Source organism: Nerophis ophidion, linkage group LG10 (assembly GCF_033978795.1).
Source record: "Nerophis ophidion isolate RoL-2023_Sa linkage group LG10, RoL_Noph_v1.0, whole genome shotgun sequence".
Classification (NCBI taxonomy): Eukaryota; Metazoa; Chordata; class Actinopteri; order Syngnathiformes; family Syngnathidae; genus Nerophis; species Nerophis ophidion.
In genome coordinates, this window is record NC_084620.1 from 1,194,341 (window position 1) to 1,210,036 (window position 15,696).

The 15,696-nt window shown below is 44.1% G+C and overlaps 1 protein-coding gene across 10 annotated transcripts in view; it reads right to left on the reverse strand.

Annotated features, from left to right (window-relative positions):
• The window catches only part of magi2a (membrane associated guanylate kinase, WW and PDZ domain containing 2a), a 500,346-nt gene that overhangs the window by 373,178 nt on the left and 111,472 nt on the right, over positions 1-15,696 (reverse strand). For all 10 annotated transcript variants that reach the window (XM_061911997.1, XM_061911995.1, XM_061911996.1 and 7 more), the window contains exon 2: positions 9,553-9,669. In XM_061911997.1, the coding sequence (XP_061767981.1) occupies positions 9,553-9,669 (117 nt within the window). The remainder of the gene's footprint in view (positions 1-9,552; positions 9,670-15,696) is intronic.

Here is a 15,696-nt window from a genome sequence, read left to right on the forward strand (position 1 = left end):
AGTATATTTTAGTTAATTAATTAATACATTTATTTATTCATTTATTTACTTAACCGGCACAAGTAAATACATACATGGAAAACCCTGCTGCTAGTGAAAAAAAGAAAACCCTCATTTGACAAGGTTAGATGTCTGCCGTTCCTTTCATTTAAAATACGGCCAATCGTAAGAGAGCACCGCATTAACTTTGATACCTCCTACTCACGCAAGGAAACACATCCTGATATGTAGCCCTTTTGGTTTGGTGACTGATGGCAGCCTAATTTCATAAAGGTCAACGGCAGAACGACGCTTCTTGGGGTTTAAGTGGGGGTCTAATTACGTCCCAATTTGCCGACTCGGGCTCGGAAGGCGTGAAGACACTGACTGACAGGTGAAAGAGAAGAACGGGGAGTAGGAGGGGTAAGGAGAAAGAAAGAAAGAAAAATAGAAGTGAGAGTTTTAGCAGTAGAGGCTTTGACGCAGGCGGGGAGTGGAAAGGGTTGCCATGGAAACTCCACCCTGCCTCCAATGAGCGAGAGAAGAGAAAGGGGGACAGATTAAATGGATGACAGAAATTGAGCTTTTGATTAAAAGCATCTTTGTGATCTCTCATTGATAAAACTAAATAATCTTTTAGGGTTGCCGGTTTGAGCGCTTTGGGTTATGCTAGCTCCATAATGACTGAGTGGTGAGCGAGTTGTTAGTCTTTTTACAACCCTGCTAATTAGTTTTATCTATTAGATATCAGGCTATCAAAAACAAATAGCACGAAGGGGGTTTAAAAATTGAAACCTTAGTGTTATCAAGCGTTCAGATTTGTTCAGACCGTTTCAGTCCCAGGGTTTCCCACACATTCATTTATTTGTGGCGGCCCGCCACGGAAGAATTACGGCCGCCACAGATAAAATAAAAATTGAAAAATAATATATATACATATATTTTTTTTTTTCGGCTTTTGACTCGCTCGACCGCTCATAAAAGCAATGGGACTCTGTCTGTGAATGGAGCTTGTAGTTACATATATAAATATGTAAATATTATAGATATATGTATATAAATATGCACATAAAGTGCTGTAACTATATTACAACTCCGCGATCTTCTTGGTCATCACCGCCGCAGCTGCCTCAAAAGCCCCCTCCCCCCCAACCCCCTGCCGCGCCACCGCAAACAGATGCCTGACCTGTGGGACACACTGCAGTCCAATTGTTCACTTCTGCTCACTGTAGAAGAGCTCAGACTCTGGGAGGATGTAAAGCTGAAGACATCAGGACATAAAGCATCGTTTTGTTGTTTTTTTTCCCCAAGACGCGAGGGTGATTAAACCAATCACTGCGTATGGACAGATGAGACATACGGTCGTATTCAATCAATCAATCAATCAATGTTTACTTATATAGCCCTAAATCACTAGTGTCTCAAAGGGCTGCACAAACCACCACGACATCCTCGGTAGGCCCACATAAGGGCAAGGAAAACTCACACCCAGTGGGACGTCGGTGACAATGATGACTATGAGAACCTTAGAGAGGAGGAAAGCAATGGATGTCGAGCGGGTCTAACATGATACTGTGAAAGTTCAATCCACAATGGATCCAACACAGTCGCGAGAGTCCAGTCCAAAGCGGATCCAACACAGCAGCGAGAGTCCCGTTCACAGCGGAGCCAGCAGGAAACCATCCCAAGCGGAGGCGGATCAGCAGCGCAGAGATGTCCCCAGCCGATACACAGGCGAGCAGTACATGGCCACCGGATCGGACCGGACCCCCTCCACAAGGGAGAGTGGGACATAGAAGAAAAAGAAAAGAAACAGCAGATCAACTGGTCTAAAAAGGGAGTCTATTTAAAGGCTAGAGTATACAAATGAGTTTTAAGGTGAGACTTAAATGCTTCTACTGAGGTGGCATCTCGAACTGTTACCGGGAGGGCATTCCAGAGTACTGGAGCCCGAACGGAAAACGCTCTATAGCCCGCAGACTCTTTTTGGGCTTTGGGAATCACTAACAAGCCGGAGTCCTTTGAACGCAGATAACAAACCTATTATTCATGACAATGAGCCAGTCAATAGATTTGGTCCGTTCGTGACTATCTTGACCTTTCAGTCTTTTATTAGAGTAGAACAAATACAACCAATCTAAGAATTAACAGAAGAAAATTATTTTCCATTCTAATCCGAATTAGCATTGTTTTTTAACTCACACATCTTCTTTTCTGTAAGATAATGGATTTCAATGCCCTCGTGCATTGCTTCGTGCAAAGCTTGCATCGAATCGTATTGCATTGAATCAAATCGTATTGTTTTAAAAAGTATTGTTCCTGAATCATATCGTAACCTATATCGAATCGCTATTTAAAGGTAGAGAGATGCACACCCATGCATTACATATCAGTTAATATACTGTATAACTGAGGGCTGGGCGATATATTGATATACTCGATATATCGCGGGTTTGTCTCTGTGCTGTATAAAAAAAATATATATCGTGATATTCGAGTATGCATTCTCACGCAGTTGCTTTTAGCTGCGGGCATTACATTACAGGCTTTTTTCACTCTTTCTTGTCTCTCCTTCTCACAGAGACGTAAAACAAGCGCACCTTCTTACATACGTCACATACTGTCACGTCATACGCCCTCGCTGAGCAGAGAGGTAGCAGCATGGATAATATTAGCTGTGATGCTAGCGGAGAGGTGCAAGTGGTAATACGAGAGAAAGAAGGTGCGAATCTGGTAACAATTGAAGGAAAAATTAATTCCTAAGAAAAACAGCACGGGGTCCATCATTTGGCGGTGGTTTGGCTTCAAGCGGGAAGATGTCGAACAACAACGCGGCAGAAGCGTTGCTACAAAATGTAGCGCCTACTGCTAATTTGTAGCATAATTTGAAAATGTACCCGATAGAGAATGAAGAGTGCTTGAAACTCCGCATGTCAACATCTCCATTCGGTGCCACACCCACAAAATGCCGAAGCAACCATTTCTACATCAACACCATATGAAAGAATTAGTCAACAACAGAAGGATATAACGTTCGCAGGAACCTACCACATAGCGAAGGACATAAACCATTTGATTTCCTATTATGCACGCTCATTTTTATTTGACAGTTATTGAAATATCTTGTGTGACATCATGCAGAAAAGTGCACTTTATTTGTTTTGAACTATTGTAGTGGCGTTCTGTACAAAAAGTGCACTTTATTTTAGTGTTGTTTTGATGTCATCTTAGTGACATCACGCACAAAAGTGCACTTTATTTGTTTTAAACTATTGTAGTGGCGTTCTGTACCAAAATTGCACTTTAGTTTATTGTTTTGATGTCATCTTAGTGACATCATGCACAAAAGTGCACTTATAGCTTGTTTTAAAATGTCTGACAATCTTGCACTTTCTGTTTTGAAATGACATGAATGTTTGTGCCACTGCTTAATAACTGTTTAATAAATACACTTTTGGTCAATTGACTTAGTTGTGGATTCCCTCTCTGCATGAAAGTTTAAAAGTAGCATATGTTAATGCAGTATGAACAAGAATGTTTTAATGTAGACACATAGAATCATCATACTGCTGTGATTATCAATCAATCAATCAATCAATGTTTATTTATATAGCCCTAAATCATAAGTGTCTCAAAGGGCTGCACAAACCACAACGACATCCTCAGTAGAGCCCACATTAGGGCAAGGAAAACTCAGCCCAGTGGGACGTCGGTGACAGTGACAATGATGATTATATGCATCAGGTGTTAATTCAAGGCAAAGGCAAAATATTGAGATATTTATCGTGTATCGTGACATGACTTAAAAATACTGAGATATTAATAAAAGGCCATATAGCCCTGCCCTATGTACAACTGTATCTTGTTTGGTATATTATTGCAGAGACTTTCAAAATGTGCACTCAATTCTTACTACGCTTACTGTCAAATCTATGACTTGCAGTTCAGTAAAACATTTAAAAAAAACCCACCTGCATGATATTCTGACTACCAAATTACATTTGTATTCTAATATTGGGGTATTTTCTCAAGCAAATGTTATTAATGCAAGCGAATAATAACCTGTAGAGTATGATTAATGATTAATAAGAGTTCAAGAGTGTGATTAATATGATTTGAAAAAAAAAAAAATCACTTGACTGTCCTAATTAAGAGTTATGAAAGCACCGTTGTGTGGTGTGATTTAGCTTACTTAAAACAAGCACATTAAAGGAAAATAGGAATGTAATTTGACATGAATTATTCAGCCTTTTTGTTCATCAGACGTCACCACTACTTTGCTCAGGTATCCCCCTCAAGCATTCCTGAATGTCTGTCGCTCACATCTAATCTACGTGGATTGCCGCGCTATAGGCCTGATTTCATATTAACACCCTGACCTTGGATTCCAAGCAGGCAATTTGTGTAAACGCTGGCCTTCGTACCCATTCCCACCTCCCCACCTGGGTCCAAGCCCCCCCCCCCAAAATGTCTCCTCTTCCCACTCAAGGGCTGTGTTTAAATTGCTGTGATGAAGCACTTCAGATCTCTCGCATATTATCATTCTCTCTCCTGCTTGGAGATTTATCTTACGGATCTCAACAGGCATCCGTGTACAGTTTCAAGATAAGCATTTCCCCTCCTCACTTGGTCCAATGTTATCGTTTTTAAATCTCAAAACCATAAGAATAAGCTCCAGGAAACAGCGCTGTTCAACTTTACAAAAGAAGGCAGAAAAAGTATTTGATGATTTTGCAAAGGCACATTTTGCCTTGAGCAAACATTTCCCCTCCTACAGTGGCAGCCTCTGCAGTAAGAGCCATGCTGGCAGTTATTTGCTTGCATGTTATTAATCTCCGATAATAATTTACTGGACTACACGCAGGGGCTAAAAAATCCCCAAATCCATTCCATTTTTTTCATTTCCTCCAGATCGGAAAAAAATGGAGATTAGACAAAGAGTGTGATATAAAAAAAAACAAAAAAACATCCAAGACATTCATGGCATTGCCTTAAAACACCGTGGAGCTTCAGGGATATATGAGGTACATCGGGCCATCGGAATATATTAAGAGCTTTAAGGAAGCCTGCAGCAGAATTTCCGACCCCGTGATCTTCTTTAAAGCCAATACTTAAGATGTTCCCGACCTAAAAAGGTTGTGCAATGTGAGCATTTATTAGGGTCATTTTTTGCTTTTATTCACCTCTCTACCAACGACTAACTCGTTCATTGTTGGACCTAGTTGAACAGGAAGTAAGGGTGATACTATAGCATAAAAAGTAGCACTAATAACAGATTAAACAACAAAAATAACGCTCTAATTAGACTTAGACTTCCTTTTGTCATTCAAATTTGAACTTTTCAGTACAGCTAAGAACAAAATGTAGTTGCATTAGCTCGTAGTGCAGGATAAAAGAGCAAAAAGGTGCAGATATAAATAAATAGATTACTGTACAGATAATTATATTGTGAGATCGACAGGCGGATCGGTGCGGCGTCTTCAGTAATGCGGACGTTGTACCGATCTGTTGTGGTGAAGAAGGAGCTGAGCCGGAAGGCAAAGCTCTCAATTTACCGGTCGATCTACGTTCCCATCCTCACCTATGGTCATGAGCTTTGGGTCATGACCGAAAGGATAAGATCACGGGTACAAGCGGCCCAAATGAGTTTCCTCCGCCGTTTGGCGGGGCTCTCCCTTAGAGATCAATCAATCAATCAATGTTTACTTATATAGCCCTAAATCACTAGTGTCTCAAAAGGCTGCAGATAGGGTGAGAAGCTCTGTCATTCGGGAGGAACTCAAAGTAAAGTCGCTGCTCCTCCACATCGAGAGGAGCCAGATGAGGTGGTTCGGGCATCTGGTCAGGATGCCACACGAACGCCTCCCGAGGGAGGTGTTTAGGGCACGTCCAACCGGTAGGAGGCCTCGGGGAAGACCCAGGACACGTTGGGAAGACTATGTCTCCCGGCTGGCCTGGGAACGCCTCGGGATCCCCCGGGAAGAGCTAGACGAAGTGGCTGGGGAGAGGGAAGTCTGGGCTTCCCTGCTTAGGCTGCTGCCCCCGCGACCCGACCTCGGATGAGCGGAAGAAGATGGATGGATGGATGGATAATTATATTGCACTTTTTCATGTGCATCCACGTTTATGGATGTATGTGTCTTTATATTCCAGCGAGTTAATCCATTTTTGAGGGGGAAATTGAGGGGATTATTGTGATTACTGGTACTGTGCTGTAGCTGGGAAGGGTAAAGAAAACAAGTGCTCCTACCTTGAAGGACGTCTTAAACTTCCCCTGAGCTCACGGTGAGCAAACAAGGTCGATCATGTAGTTAGTAGTTACAGGGTCATACATTGGTCAGAATTAGGGATGCTTTAAAATGTAATATCGGAAATTATCGGTTTTGGTTTAAAAATTAGAGCTTCACGGTGTCAGAGGGGTTAGTGCGTCTGCCTCACAATACGAAGGTCCTAAGTAGTCAGGGTTCAATCCCGGGCTCAGGATCTTTCTGTGTGGAGTTTGCATGTTCTCCCCGTGAATGCGTGGGTTCCTTCCGGGTACTCCGGCTTCCTCCCACTTCCAAAGACATGCACCTGGGGATAGGTTGATTGACAACACTAAATTGGCCCTAGTGTGTAAATGTGAGTGTGAATGTTGTCTGTCCAGTAGAGATGCGCGGTTTGCGGCCTCATCCGCGGAGTCCGTGGGTAAACCGCGGGTCGGGCAGTTGACATGACGAAAAAATAGATTTTAATTAGATTTGGGCGGGTGGCGGTTGAACCATCCGGAGACATTTGATATACATGGTTCTGGGATCGGTATACTTTGCCATTCAAAAAGCCATTTAAGACCTGTGTCATAAAGCAAAGAAGTCAATAGGAGACGCTATTATTCTCTTGAATGACTGCCGGCAGTCACCCAGATATTAAACATTAGTGCGTGCTATGAAGCCATTGACTTTGTCGCCTTCTACATCACACACAATCTGCTTGTCAGTCCAGCATCATGTGTGTGGTTTCCGCGGCAACACGCACACGACTGCAAGGCATACTGGGTGACACAGAGTACACTAATGGTTGTGATATAAACAATTTTAACACTCTTAGTAATATGCGCCACGCTTTGAAGCCACACCAATTAAGAACGACAAACACATTTCGGGAGAACATCCTCACAGAAACACAACATAAACGCAACACAACAAATACCCATAATCCTTTGTATTCATGACACATCCTGACTATTTTATACACCCCAAACCCCGCCCCTGTGCGTCGGTAAGGTGGGCGGGGTTGGAGGCGCGGGGGTGTAAAATATATTCAGGAGGTATCATGAATACAAAGGATTCTGGGTATTTGTTGTGTTGCGTTTATGTTGGGTTACTGTGAGGATGTTCTCCTGAAATGTGTTTGTCAATCTTGTATTGTGTGGCTTCACAGCGTGGCGCATATTAGTAAGTGTTAAAGTTGTTTACATCACAACCATCAGTGTACTCTGTATCACCCAGTATCTTGAACGTGTGATTGCGGAAGCTGCACACAACATGTTGCTGGACCAACAATCGGTTCGTACATGTTGTTGAAGGTGTCAAAGGCAATGGCTTCACAGCACGCCCATATTCTTGACATCAGGATGAACGCTATTGAATAATCAGGAGAACATTACCGGCTCCAATTGACTACATTACTCCGTGATACAGTTTTAAATAGCTTTGTGAGTGGTAAAAGTGGCCAACCTCTGATGTAAATCAGCGGGCGGTTGGCGGGCGGGTACGGTCCCGATAAAATGTTGGTTCGGGTGGACGGCGGGTGGATGACGATTTTGGTGACGGGGATGCGGATGAACTAATTGCCTATCCGCGCATCTCTACTGTCCAGGGTTTCCCACACACTTATTTATTTGTGGCGGCCCGCCAAGAAAGAATTACGGCCGCCACAAAAAATAAAATAAAAATAATGTTTTCCTTTTTTTTTTTTTCGCTTTTGACTCGCTCGACCGCTCATAAAAGCAATGGGACTCTGTCTGTGAAAGGAGCTTGTAGTTACATATTATATAAATATGTAAATATTATATAAATATGTATATAAATATGTACATAAAGTGTTGTAATTATATTCCAACTCCGCGTTCTTCCTGGTCATCGCCGCCACCGCTAAGTCCCCCCCACCCCCAACCAAACTCCACCACAAATAGATGCCTGACCTGTGGGAAACACTGCTGTCTATCTCCAGTACTCTGGAATGCCCTCCCGGTAACAGTTCGAGATGCCACCTCAGTAGAAGCATTTAAGTCTCACCTTAAAACTCATTTGTATACTCTAGCCTTTAAATAGACTCCCTTTTTAGACCAGTTGATCTGCCGTTTCTTTTCTTTTTCTTCTATGTCCCACTCTCCTTTGTGGAGGGAGTCCGGTCCGATCCGGTGGCCATGTACTGCTCGCCTGTGTATCGGCTACGGACATCTCTGCGCTGCTGATCCGCCTCCGCTTGGGATGGTTTCCTGCTGGCTCCGCTGTGAACGGGACTCTCGCTGCTGTGTTGGATCCGCTTTGGACTGGACTCTCGCGACTGTGTTGGATCCATTATGGATTGAACTTTCACAGTATCATGTTAGACCCGCTCGACATCCATTGCTTTCCTCCTCTCCAAGGTTCTCATAGTCATCATTGTCACCGACGTCCCACTGGGTGTGAGTTTTCCTTGCCCTTATGTGAGCCTACCGAGGATGTCTAGTGGTTTGTGCAGCCCTTTGAGACACTAGTGATGTAGGGCTATATAAGTAAACATTGATTGATTGATTGATTGATCTGTGTTGGCCCTGCGATGAAGTGGCGACTTGTCCAGGGTGTACCCCGCCTTCCGCCCGATTGTAGCTGAGATAGGCACCAGCACCCCCCGCGACCCCAAAAGGGAATAAGCGGTAGAAAATGGATGGATGGATGATTGATTGATCGATTAGCCGCATCTTTCAAGCGTTTTTTTATCATCTTTAAACCCCCCCATTCAAAAAAAAAGACATGTGTTCTTGTTTCTCAGAAAGACTGTGAACGATGAGCAAATGTCCAAAGTGCAGTTCCCCTTTAAAGGTGTAATGAGCATATGTTCAATAAGAAGGAAGATCCATTGTGAAAGCGACTAATAAAGTCTGCACCTCCACAAGTCACCCTCCAAACCTTTCATTTTGAAAATCCCTAGCTCTTGCAATGCAGTTAAAGATGTAAATTAGTCACAGGCAGATGCAGCCGTCACTTAATATTCAAGAGTCAGGCATCCCTGGCCAAATCCACCCTCCAGCAACTAATCGATTTCCTTCACAGAGGTCCATAGATAGCAGATTGACGCCGACGAGAAACAGCAGTGATATCAAATAAACAAAGTATTGACCGGCATCCAGGCATCAACAGCTGTCTGCAAGTTTGGTAGCATCCTTGCAGTGTTGGATTATGCATCGTGTAAACACGGTGAGAAAGGTCTTCACCAAAGCTTGAAGGTGAGTAAATAATGCAGGTGTGACCTTAAAGCGTATGTTTGAAGAGTTCCAGCGATACAGCACACTTGCAAACCAACAAAGTGACGCAAGAAACAGGAACTCACAGGGGATGGTGCGAAGATAGAGGTTGTCCCGGATGATCTGCTGCAGCTCGTGGTCCACTGAGCCTTTCTGGAATCGCAGGTTGAGGTAGCGGCACAGGTCCTTGTCAATCACGCCTCCTAGAAGAACATCAATCAATCAATCAATGTTTATTTATACAGCCCCAAATCACAAATGTCTCAAAGGACTGCACAAATCATTACGACTACAACATCCTCGGAAGAACCCACAAAAGGGCAAGGAAAACTCACACCCAGTGGGCAGGGAGAATTCACATCCAGTGGGACGCCAGTGACAATGCTGACTATGAGAAACCTTGGAGAGGACCTCAGATGTGGGCAACCCCCCCCCCTCTAGGGGACCGAAAGCAATGGATGTCGAGCGGGTCTAACATGATACTGTGAAAGTTCAATCCATAGTGGCTCCAAGACAGCAGTGAGAGTCCCGTCCACAGGAAACCATCTCAAGCGGATCAGCAGCGTAGAGATGTCCCCAACCGATACAGGCGAGCGGTCCATCCACAGGAAGACTAGGAATCAGACCACCGTATACGGGCTGCGATGATAGTTGAGATACCGCTGCCGTTCATTTGTGCTGTGGAAAAAAAAACCCCGATCGCTTTTATGCCTTTAATATTTTTAACATTTTATGATGCAAACAGAGCCTCATCCCCCACACCTTCTGCAAATCTCTCCAAACTTGTCCCATAACAGCATAAACAAAAAGTTTTACAACACAAATATTTGGGACAAGTTTGGAGAGTGGAAGGGCTGCGTCTAAATATTGGAAAAAAAAATGTATTTAATAATACAAATGCCATAATAGCACATTTTTGACAGCACAAACCAGCACAAATGTTTGGGACAAAAGGACTTGAGGAATGTTAGAGGGAAAGGAACAATCTGTAGCCAAGGAAGGTTGTTGATAGTGTAGATCAGAGAAGTCAGACTCATTTTCACTCATTGCAGATGGGAAGCCCTCAGAGGGTGGCGTCGTAATTACAAATTAGGATTCCGGAATTCACGCAAATTCAACCCGATTCGCCATTTTCGCCAATCAAATTTGTCCCAGCAGCACTCAAACCCAAACGCATCTGTCTGACCATTCAAATGTCTTCCTGCATCACCAGGGGCAGTCTTGCCGCAACTTAAAAAAAAAAAAGAAATGCTGCTACGGAATCAAACATTTTAGGCCGCGACATTAATAAAATAGCCTGCAAAATCCTGAGGGGACTGATTATTATACACAATTTCCCCTCCATTAAATGATCATTGTTTATTAACAAACTGATGGAAAACTAGTTTTGGAATCAGAAGGCAAAGTGACGAGCAGAGATTTTTGTTCAACTAGAGTAAAATTTGATTTGAAAAGGGTTTCAATGACGAAAACAAACTTGTATCAGAATTAAAAAATGCATCTGAATGCAAAAAAAATGTTTCTGCCAAAACTGAAATGCATTTCTTCTATGTCCCACTCTCCCCTGTGGAGGGGGTCCGGTCCGATCCGGTGGCCATGTACTGCTCGCCTGTGTATCGGCTGGGGACATCTCTGCGCTGCTGATCCGCCTCCGCTTGGGATGGTTTCCTGCTGGCTCCGCTGTGAACGGGACTCTCGCTGCTGTGTTGGATCCGCTTTGGACTGGACTCTCGCGACTGTGTTGGATCCATTATGGATTGAATTTTCACAGTATCATGTTAGACCCGCTCGACATCCATTGCTTTCCTCCTCTCTAAGGTTCTCATAGTCATCATTGTCACCGACGTCCCACTGGGTCATTATTGTCACCGATGTCCCACTGGGTGTGAGTTTTCCTTGCCCTTATGTGGGCCTACCGAGGATGTCGTGGTGGTTTGTGCAGCCCTTTGAGACACTAGTGATTTAGGGCTATATAAGTAAACATTGATTGATTGATTGATTGATTAATCAAGACAGAGGAAATGTCTTACTGACACAAATATTTTAAAAAAATTGTAGGACCTAATACAATTACCATATTTCCTTGAATTGCCGCCGGGTATACATAGTATGCTCCTGCCTAGAATTACTGCCGGGTCAAACTCGTTTCGCAAAATAATTACCGCGTGCTTAGCATTACCGCCGGCTCGGGATTAACGCCGGGTCAAACTCGTTTGGCAAAATATTATTTTTATTAGCGCATGTCTAGAATTTCCGCCGGGTCAAACTCGTTTCGCAAAATAATTTGCATATGCCTAAAATGTACGCCGGGTCAAACTCGTCACGTCACGAGTGACACTTCACCTGTCATCATTTTCAAAATGGAGGAGGCTGATTTCAATAATTTGAAATCGCATAAAGGGAAGAAGACTAAGAGCTATTCAGTAGGATTTAAGGTCCAAGTTATTGAATATGCTAAAAAGAACCGTAAGCAGCTATGTTTTATAAATATACCGTAGCTGCGTGTGTCAAATATGAGTCATTAAATGACTCCCGCCTCCTGGTGGTAGAGGGCGCTAGTGATCCTTCTTGCGACAACTCGGCTGCAGAAGAAGTGACAACAAGCAGCAAGAGTGAGCAGCGATCGTTTATTTTTTCCTCTCACTTGCACTTTTAACAGTGTGTGAATGTGAGTGTGAATGTTGTCTGTGTTGGCCCTGCGATGAGGTGGCGACTTGTCCAGGGTGTACCCCGCCTTCCGCCCAATTGTAGCTGAGATAGGCGCCAGCGCCCCCCGCGACCCCGAAAGGGAATAAGCAGTAGAAAATGGATGGATGGATGGATTACATATCTAAAAAAAAAAACAGTTTTCTAAACTGGACTTTCAATCGAAGCAGGACGTAATAAAGGAAGATCTCCATCGAGACAAAGAGACTTTTAAAACTGAAGAAAGATAAGGAAGACTTCTATGAACAAGTTATCGATGCTTTTGATCAGACGGAGCTGCGCATGGACTTCATTTATAAGTAAAGGTAAGACCATAATATTTTTTTTATTAAATGTGCTTTTCATGATGGTATCCTTACATCACACTCAAATTTATAAGCGCAGGCCTAAGTTTACCGTATGCCTTTGGTAAACGCCGGAGAGAGAAGAAGTTTTACATTAATTATCGCCCCGGCGGCAATTCAAGGAAATACGGTATATGTAAAATAGTGAGAATTATATTTATACAGCACTTGTTCTCTAGTGCGAAAACCCATTATCTACATTAAAGGCCTACAGAAACCCATTATCTACATTAAAGGCCTACTGAAAGCCACTACTAGCGACCACGCAGTCTGATAGTTTATATATCAATGATGAAATATTAACATTGCAACACATGCCAATACGGCCGCTTTAGTTTACTAAATTGCAATTTTAAATTTCCCACAAGGTATCCTGTTGAAAACGTCGCTGAATGATGACACGTGCGCGTGACGTCACCGGTGGTAGCGGACATGTTCTACAAGCACAGATCACGGCTAAAAGTAGTCTGTTTTTATCGCATAACTACACAGTCCGAGTCCAAGGTTCTCGCCCGGAAAAGGGTGGAGTGCCATCTCCGGGTTGGGGAGGAGACCCTGCCCCAAGTAGAGGAGTTCAAGTACCTAGGAGTCTTGTTCACGAGTGAGGGAAGAGTGGATCGTGAGATCGACAGGCGGATCGGTGCGGCGTCTTCAGTAATGCGGACGTTGTATCGATCCGTTGTGGTGAAGAAGGACCTGAGCCGGAAGGCAAAGCTCTCAATTTACCGGTCGATCTACGTTCCCATCCTCACCTATGGTCATGAGCTTTGGGTCATGACCGAAAGGATAAGATCACGGGTACAAGCGGCCCAAATGAGTTTGGGTCTCTCCCTTAGAGATAGGGTGAGAAGCTCTGCCATCCGGGAGGAGCTCAAAGTAAAGCCGCTGCTCCTTCACATCGAGAGGAGCCAGATGAGGTGGTTCGGGCATCTGGTCAGGATGCCACCCGAACGCCTCCCTAGGGAGGTGTTTAGGGCACGTCCAGCTGGTAGGAGGCCACGGGGAAGACCCAGGACACGTTGGGAAGACTATGTCTCCCGGCTGGCCTGGGAACGCCTCGGGATCCCCCGGGAAGAGCTAGACGAAGTGGCTGGAGATAGGGAAGTCTGCGCTTCCCTGCTTAGGCTGCTGCCCCCGCGACCCGACCTCGGATAAGCGGAAGATGATGGATGGATGGATGGAACTACACAGTATTCCGGAAATCTGTGTTGCTGAATTCTTTGCAATTTGTTCAATTAATAATGGAGACTACAAAGAAGAAGAACATTGGTGGTAAGCGGTGTATTGCAGCCGGCTGTAGCAACACAAACACAGCCGGTGTTTCTTTGTTTGTTGTGAAGCTTTAATATGGAACAGAGCGGTCAAGTGAACATGGTTCTTTACCACATGTCAACCGGCAGGTTTCGGTGAGAAAATTGTGGTAATAAGTCGTCTTTTCCCGTAAACATGAGCGGAGCTTGTGTCGTTCCTCCTGCAGCTGTCAAATTAGGCAGCTGCTGTGGTGAGTTGTTTGTCAGTTGCTTATTTTCTGTACTCTTTGGCACACCATATTTATTCTGTCTCTCATCCACAGTATGGAGCGCAGCTGGTGCAAAGCAGGACCACACACCTGAAATTGATTAGTGGGGTCTATTTAACCTGGGTGCTGACGCCATGCGAGCGCCGGAACTTTGTGTCTGACCACCGTATTGCTCGCATGCGTACACTCCTTCGGCTCACTTGCAAACCTTTGTTTGACTCATGCTCCTCGCCAGGTTTGATTGTTTTTCTAGCCTTGTCTAGCTCTTTTAGTTTGTTGTTGTTACTTCTTTCTAGAAGTGTTTTTTTTCCCCTAGCCTCGTCTAGCGTTTTATGTTTATGTTTAGGGACGGCGTGGCGCAGTGGGAGAGTGGCCGTGCGCAACCCGAGCGTCCCTGGTTCAATTCCCACCTAGTACCAACCTCGTCACGTCCGTTGTGTCCTGAGCAAGACACTTCACCCTTGCTCCTGATGGGTGCTGGTTGGCGCCTTGCATGGCAGCTCCCTCCATCAGTGTGTGAATGTGTGTGTGAATGGGTAAATGTGGAAGTAGTGTCAAAGCGCTTTGAGTACCTTGAAGGTAGAAAAGCGCTATACAAGTACAACCCATTTATTTATTATGTTTATACTTAGCACTTTTGGTTTACTTTTTCCATATAGTATTTTCCTGGCTGTGTCCAGCGCTTTTGGTAATTTTTTTGGGTAGCAACTATTTCAGTTCATTCATGGTGTGTTTTGTGCTCCTCCATCGCCTTGTGTTATAAAGATAGATTTGGCAACCTTACGTCCAAATAAAGACGAACTTTGTTTGCTGCCATCTACGTCTCTGCATCCTTGGGGTCCACGCACTTCTACACCGAGCAGCTGCGACTTTCTCGGCACCTCCATGGCTTCCCTCAGAGACACTGGCGGTCACCACACCCCTCCGACTTTCAGGTATGACTATATAATCTCACTAAAACACTAGTAACACAATGAGCAGATAAGGGATTTTCCAGGAATATCCTAGTAAATGTGTCTAATAACATCTGAATCGCTCCCACTGCCCTCGTCTCTTTTTTTTCTTCTAGTCCTTCACTCTCACTATCCTCATCCACGAATCGTTCATCCTCGCTCCAATTAATAAGGATATTGTCGCTTTCTCGGTCCGAATCGCTCTAGCTGCTGGTGGCCATTATCGTAAACAATGTGAAGATGTGAGGTGCTCCACAACCTGTGACGTCACACGCACATCGTCTCCTACTTCTGGTACAGGCAAGGCTTTTTTATAGGCGACCAAAAGTTGCAAACTTTATTGTCGATGTTCTCTACTAAACCCTTTCAGCCAAAATATAGCAATATCGCGAAACGATCCACGAATCGTTCATCCTCGCTCCAATTAATAAGGATATTGTCGCTTTCTCGGTCCGAATCGCTCTAGCTGCTGGTGGCCATTATCGTAAACAATGTGAAGATGTGAGGTGCTCCACAACCTGTGACGTCACACGCACATCGTCTCCTACTTCTGGTACAGGCAAGGCTTTTTTATAGGCGACCAAAAGTTGCAAACTTTATTGTCGATGTTCTCTACTAAACCCTTTCAGCCAAAATATAGCAATATCGCGAAACGATCCACGAATCGTTCATCCTCGCTTCAATTAATGAGGATATTGTCGCTTTCTC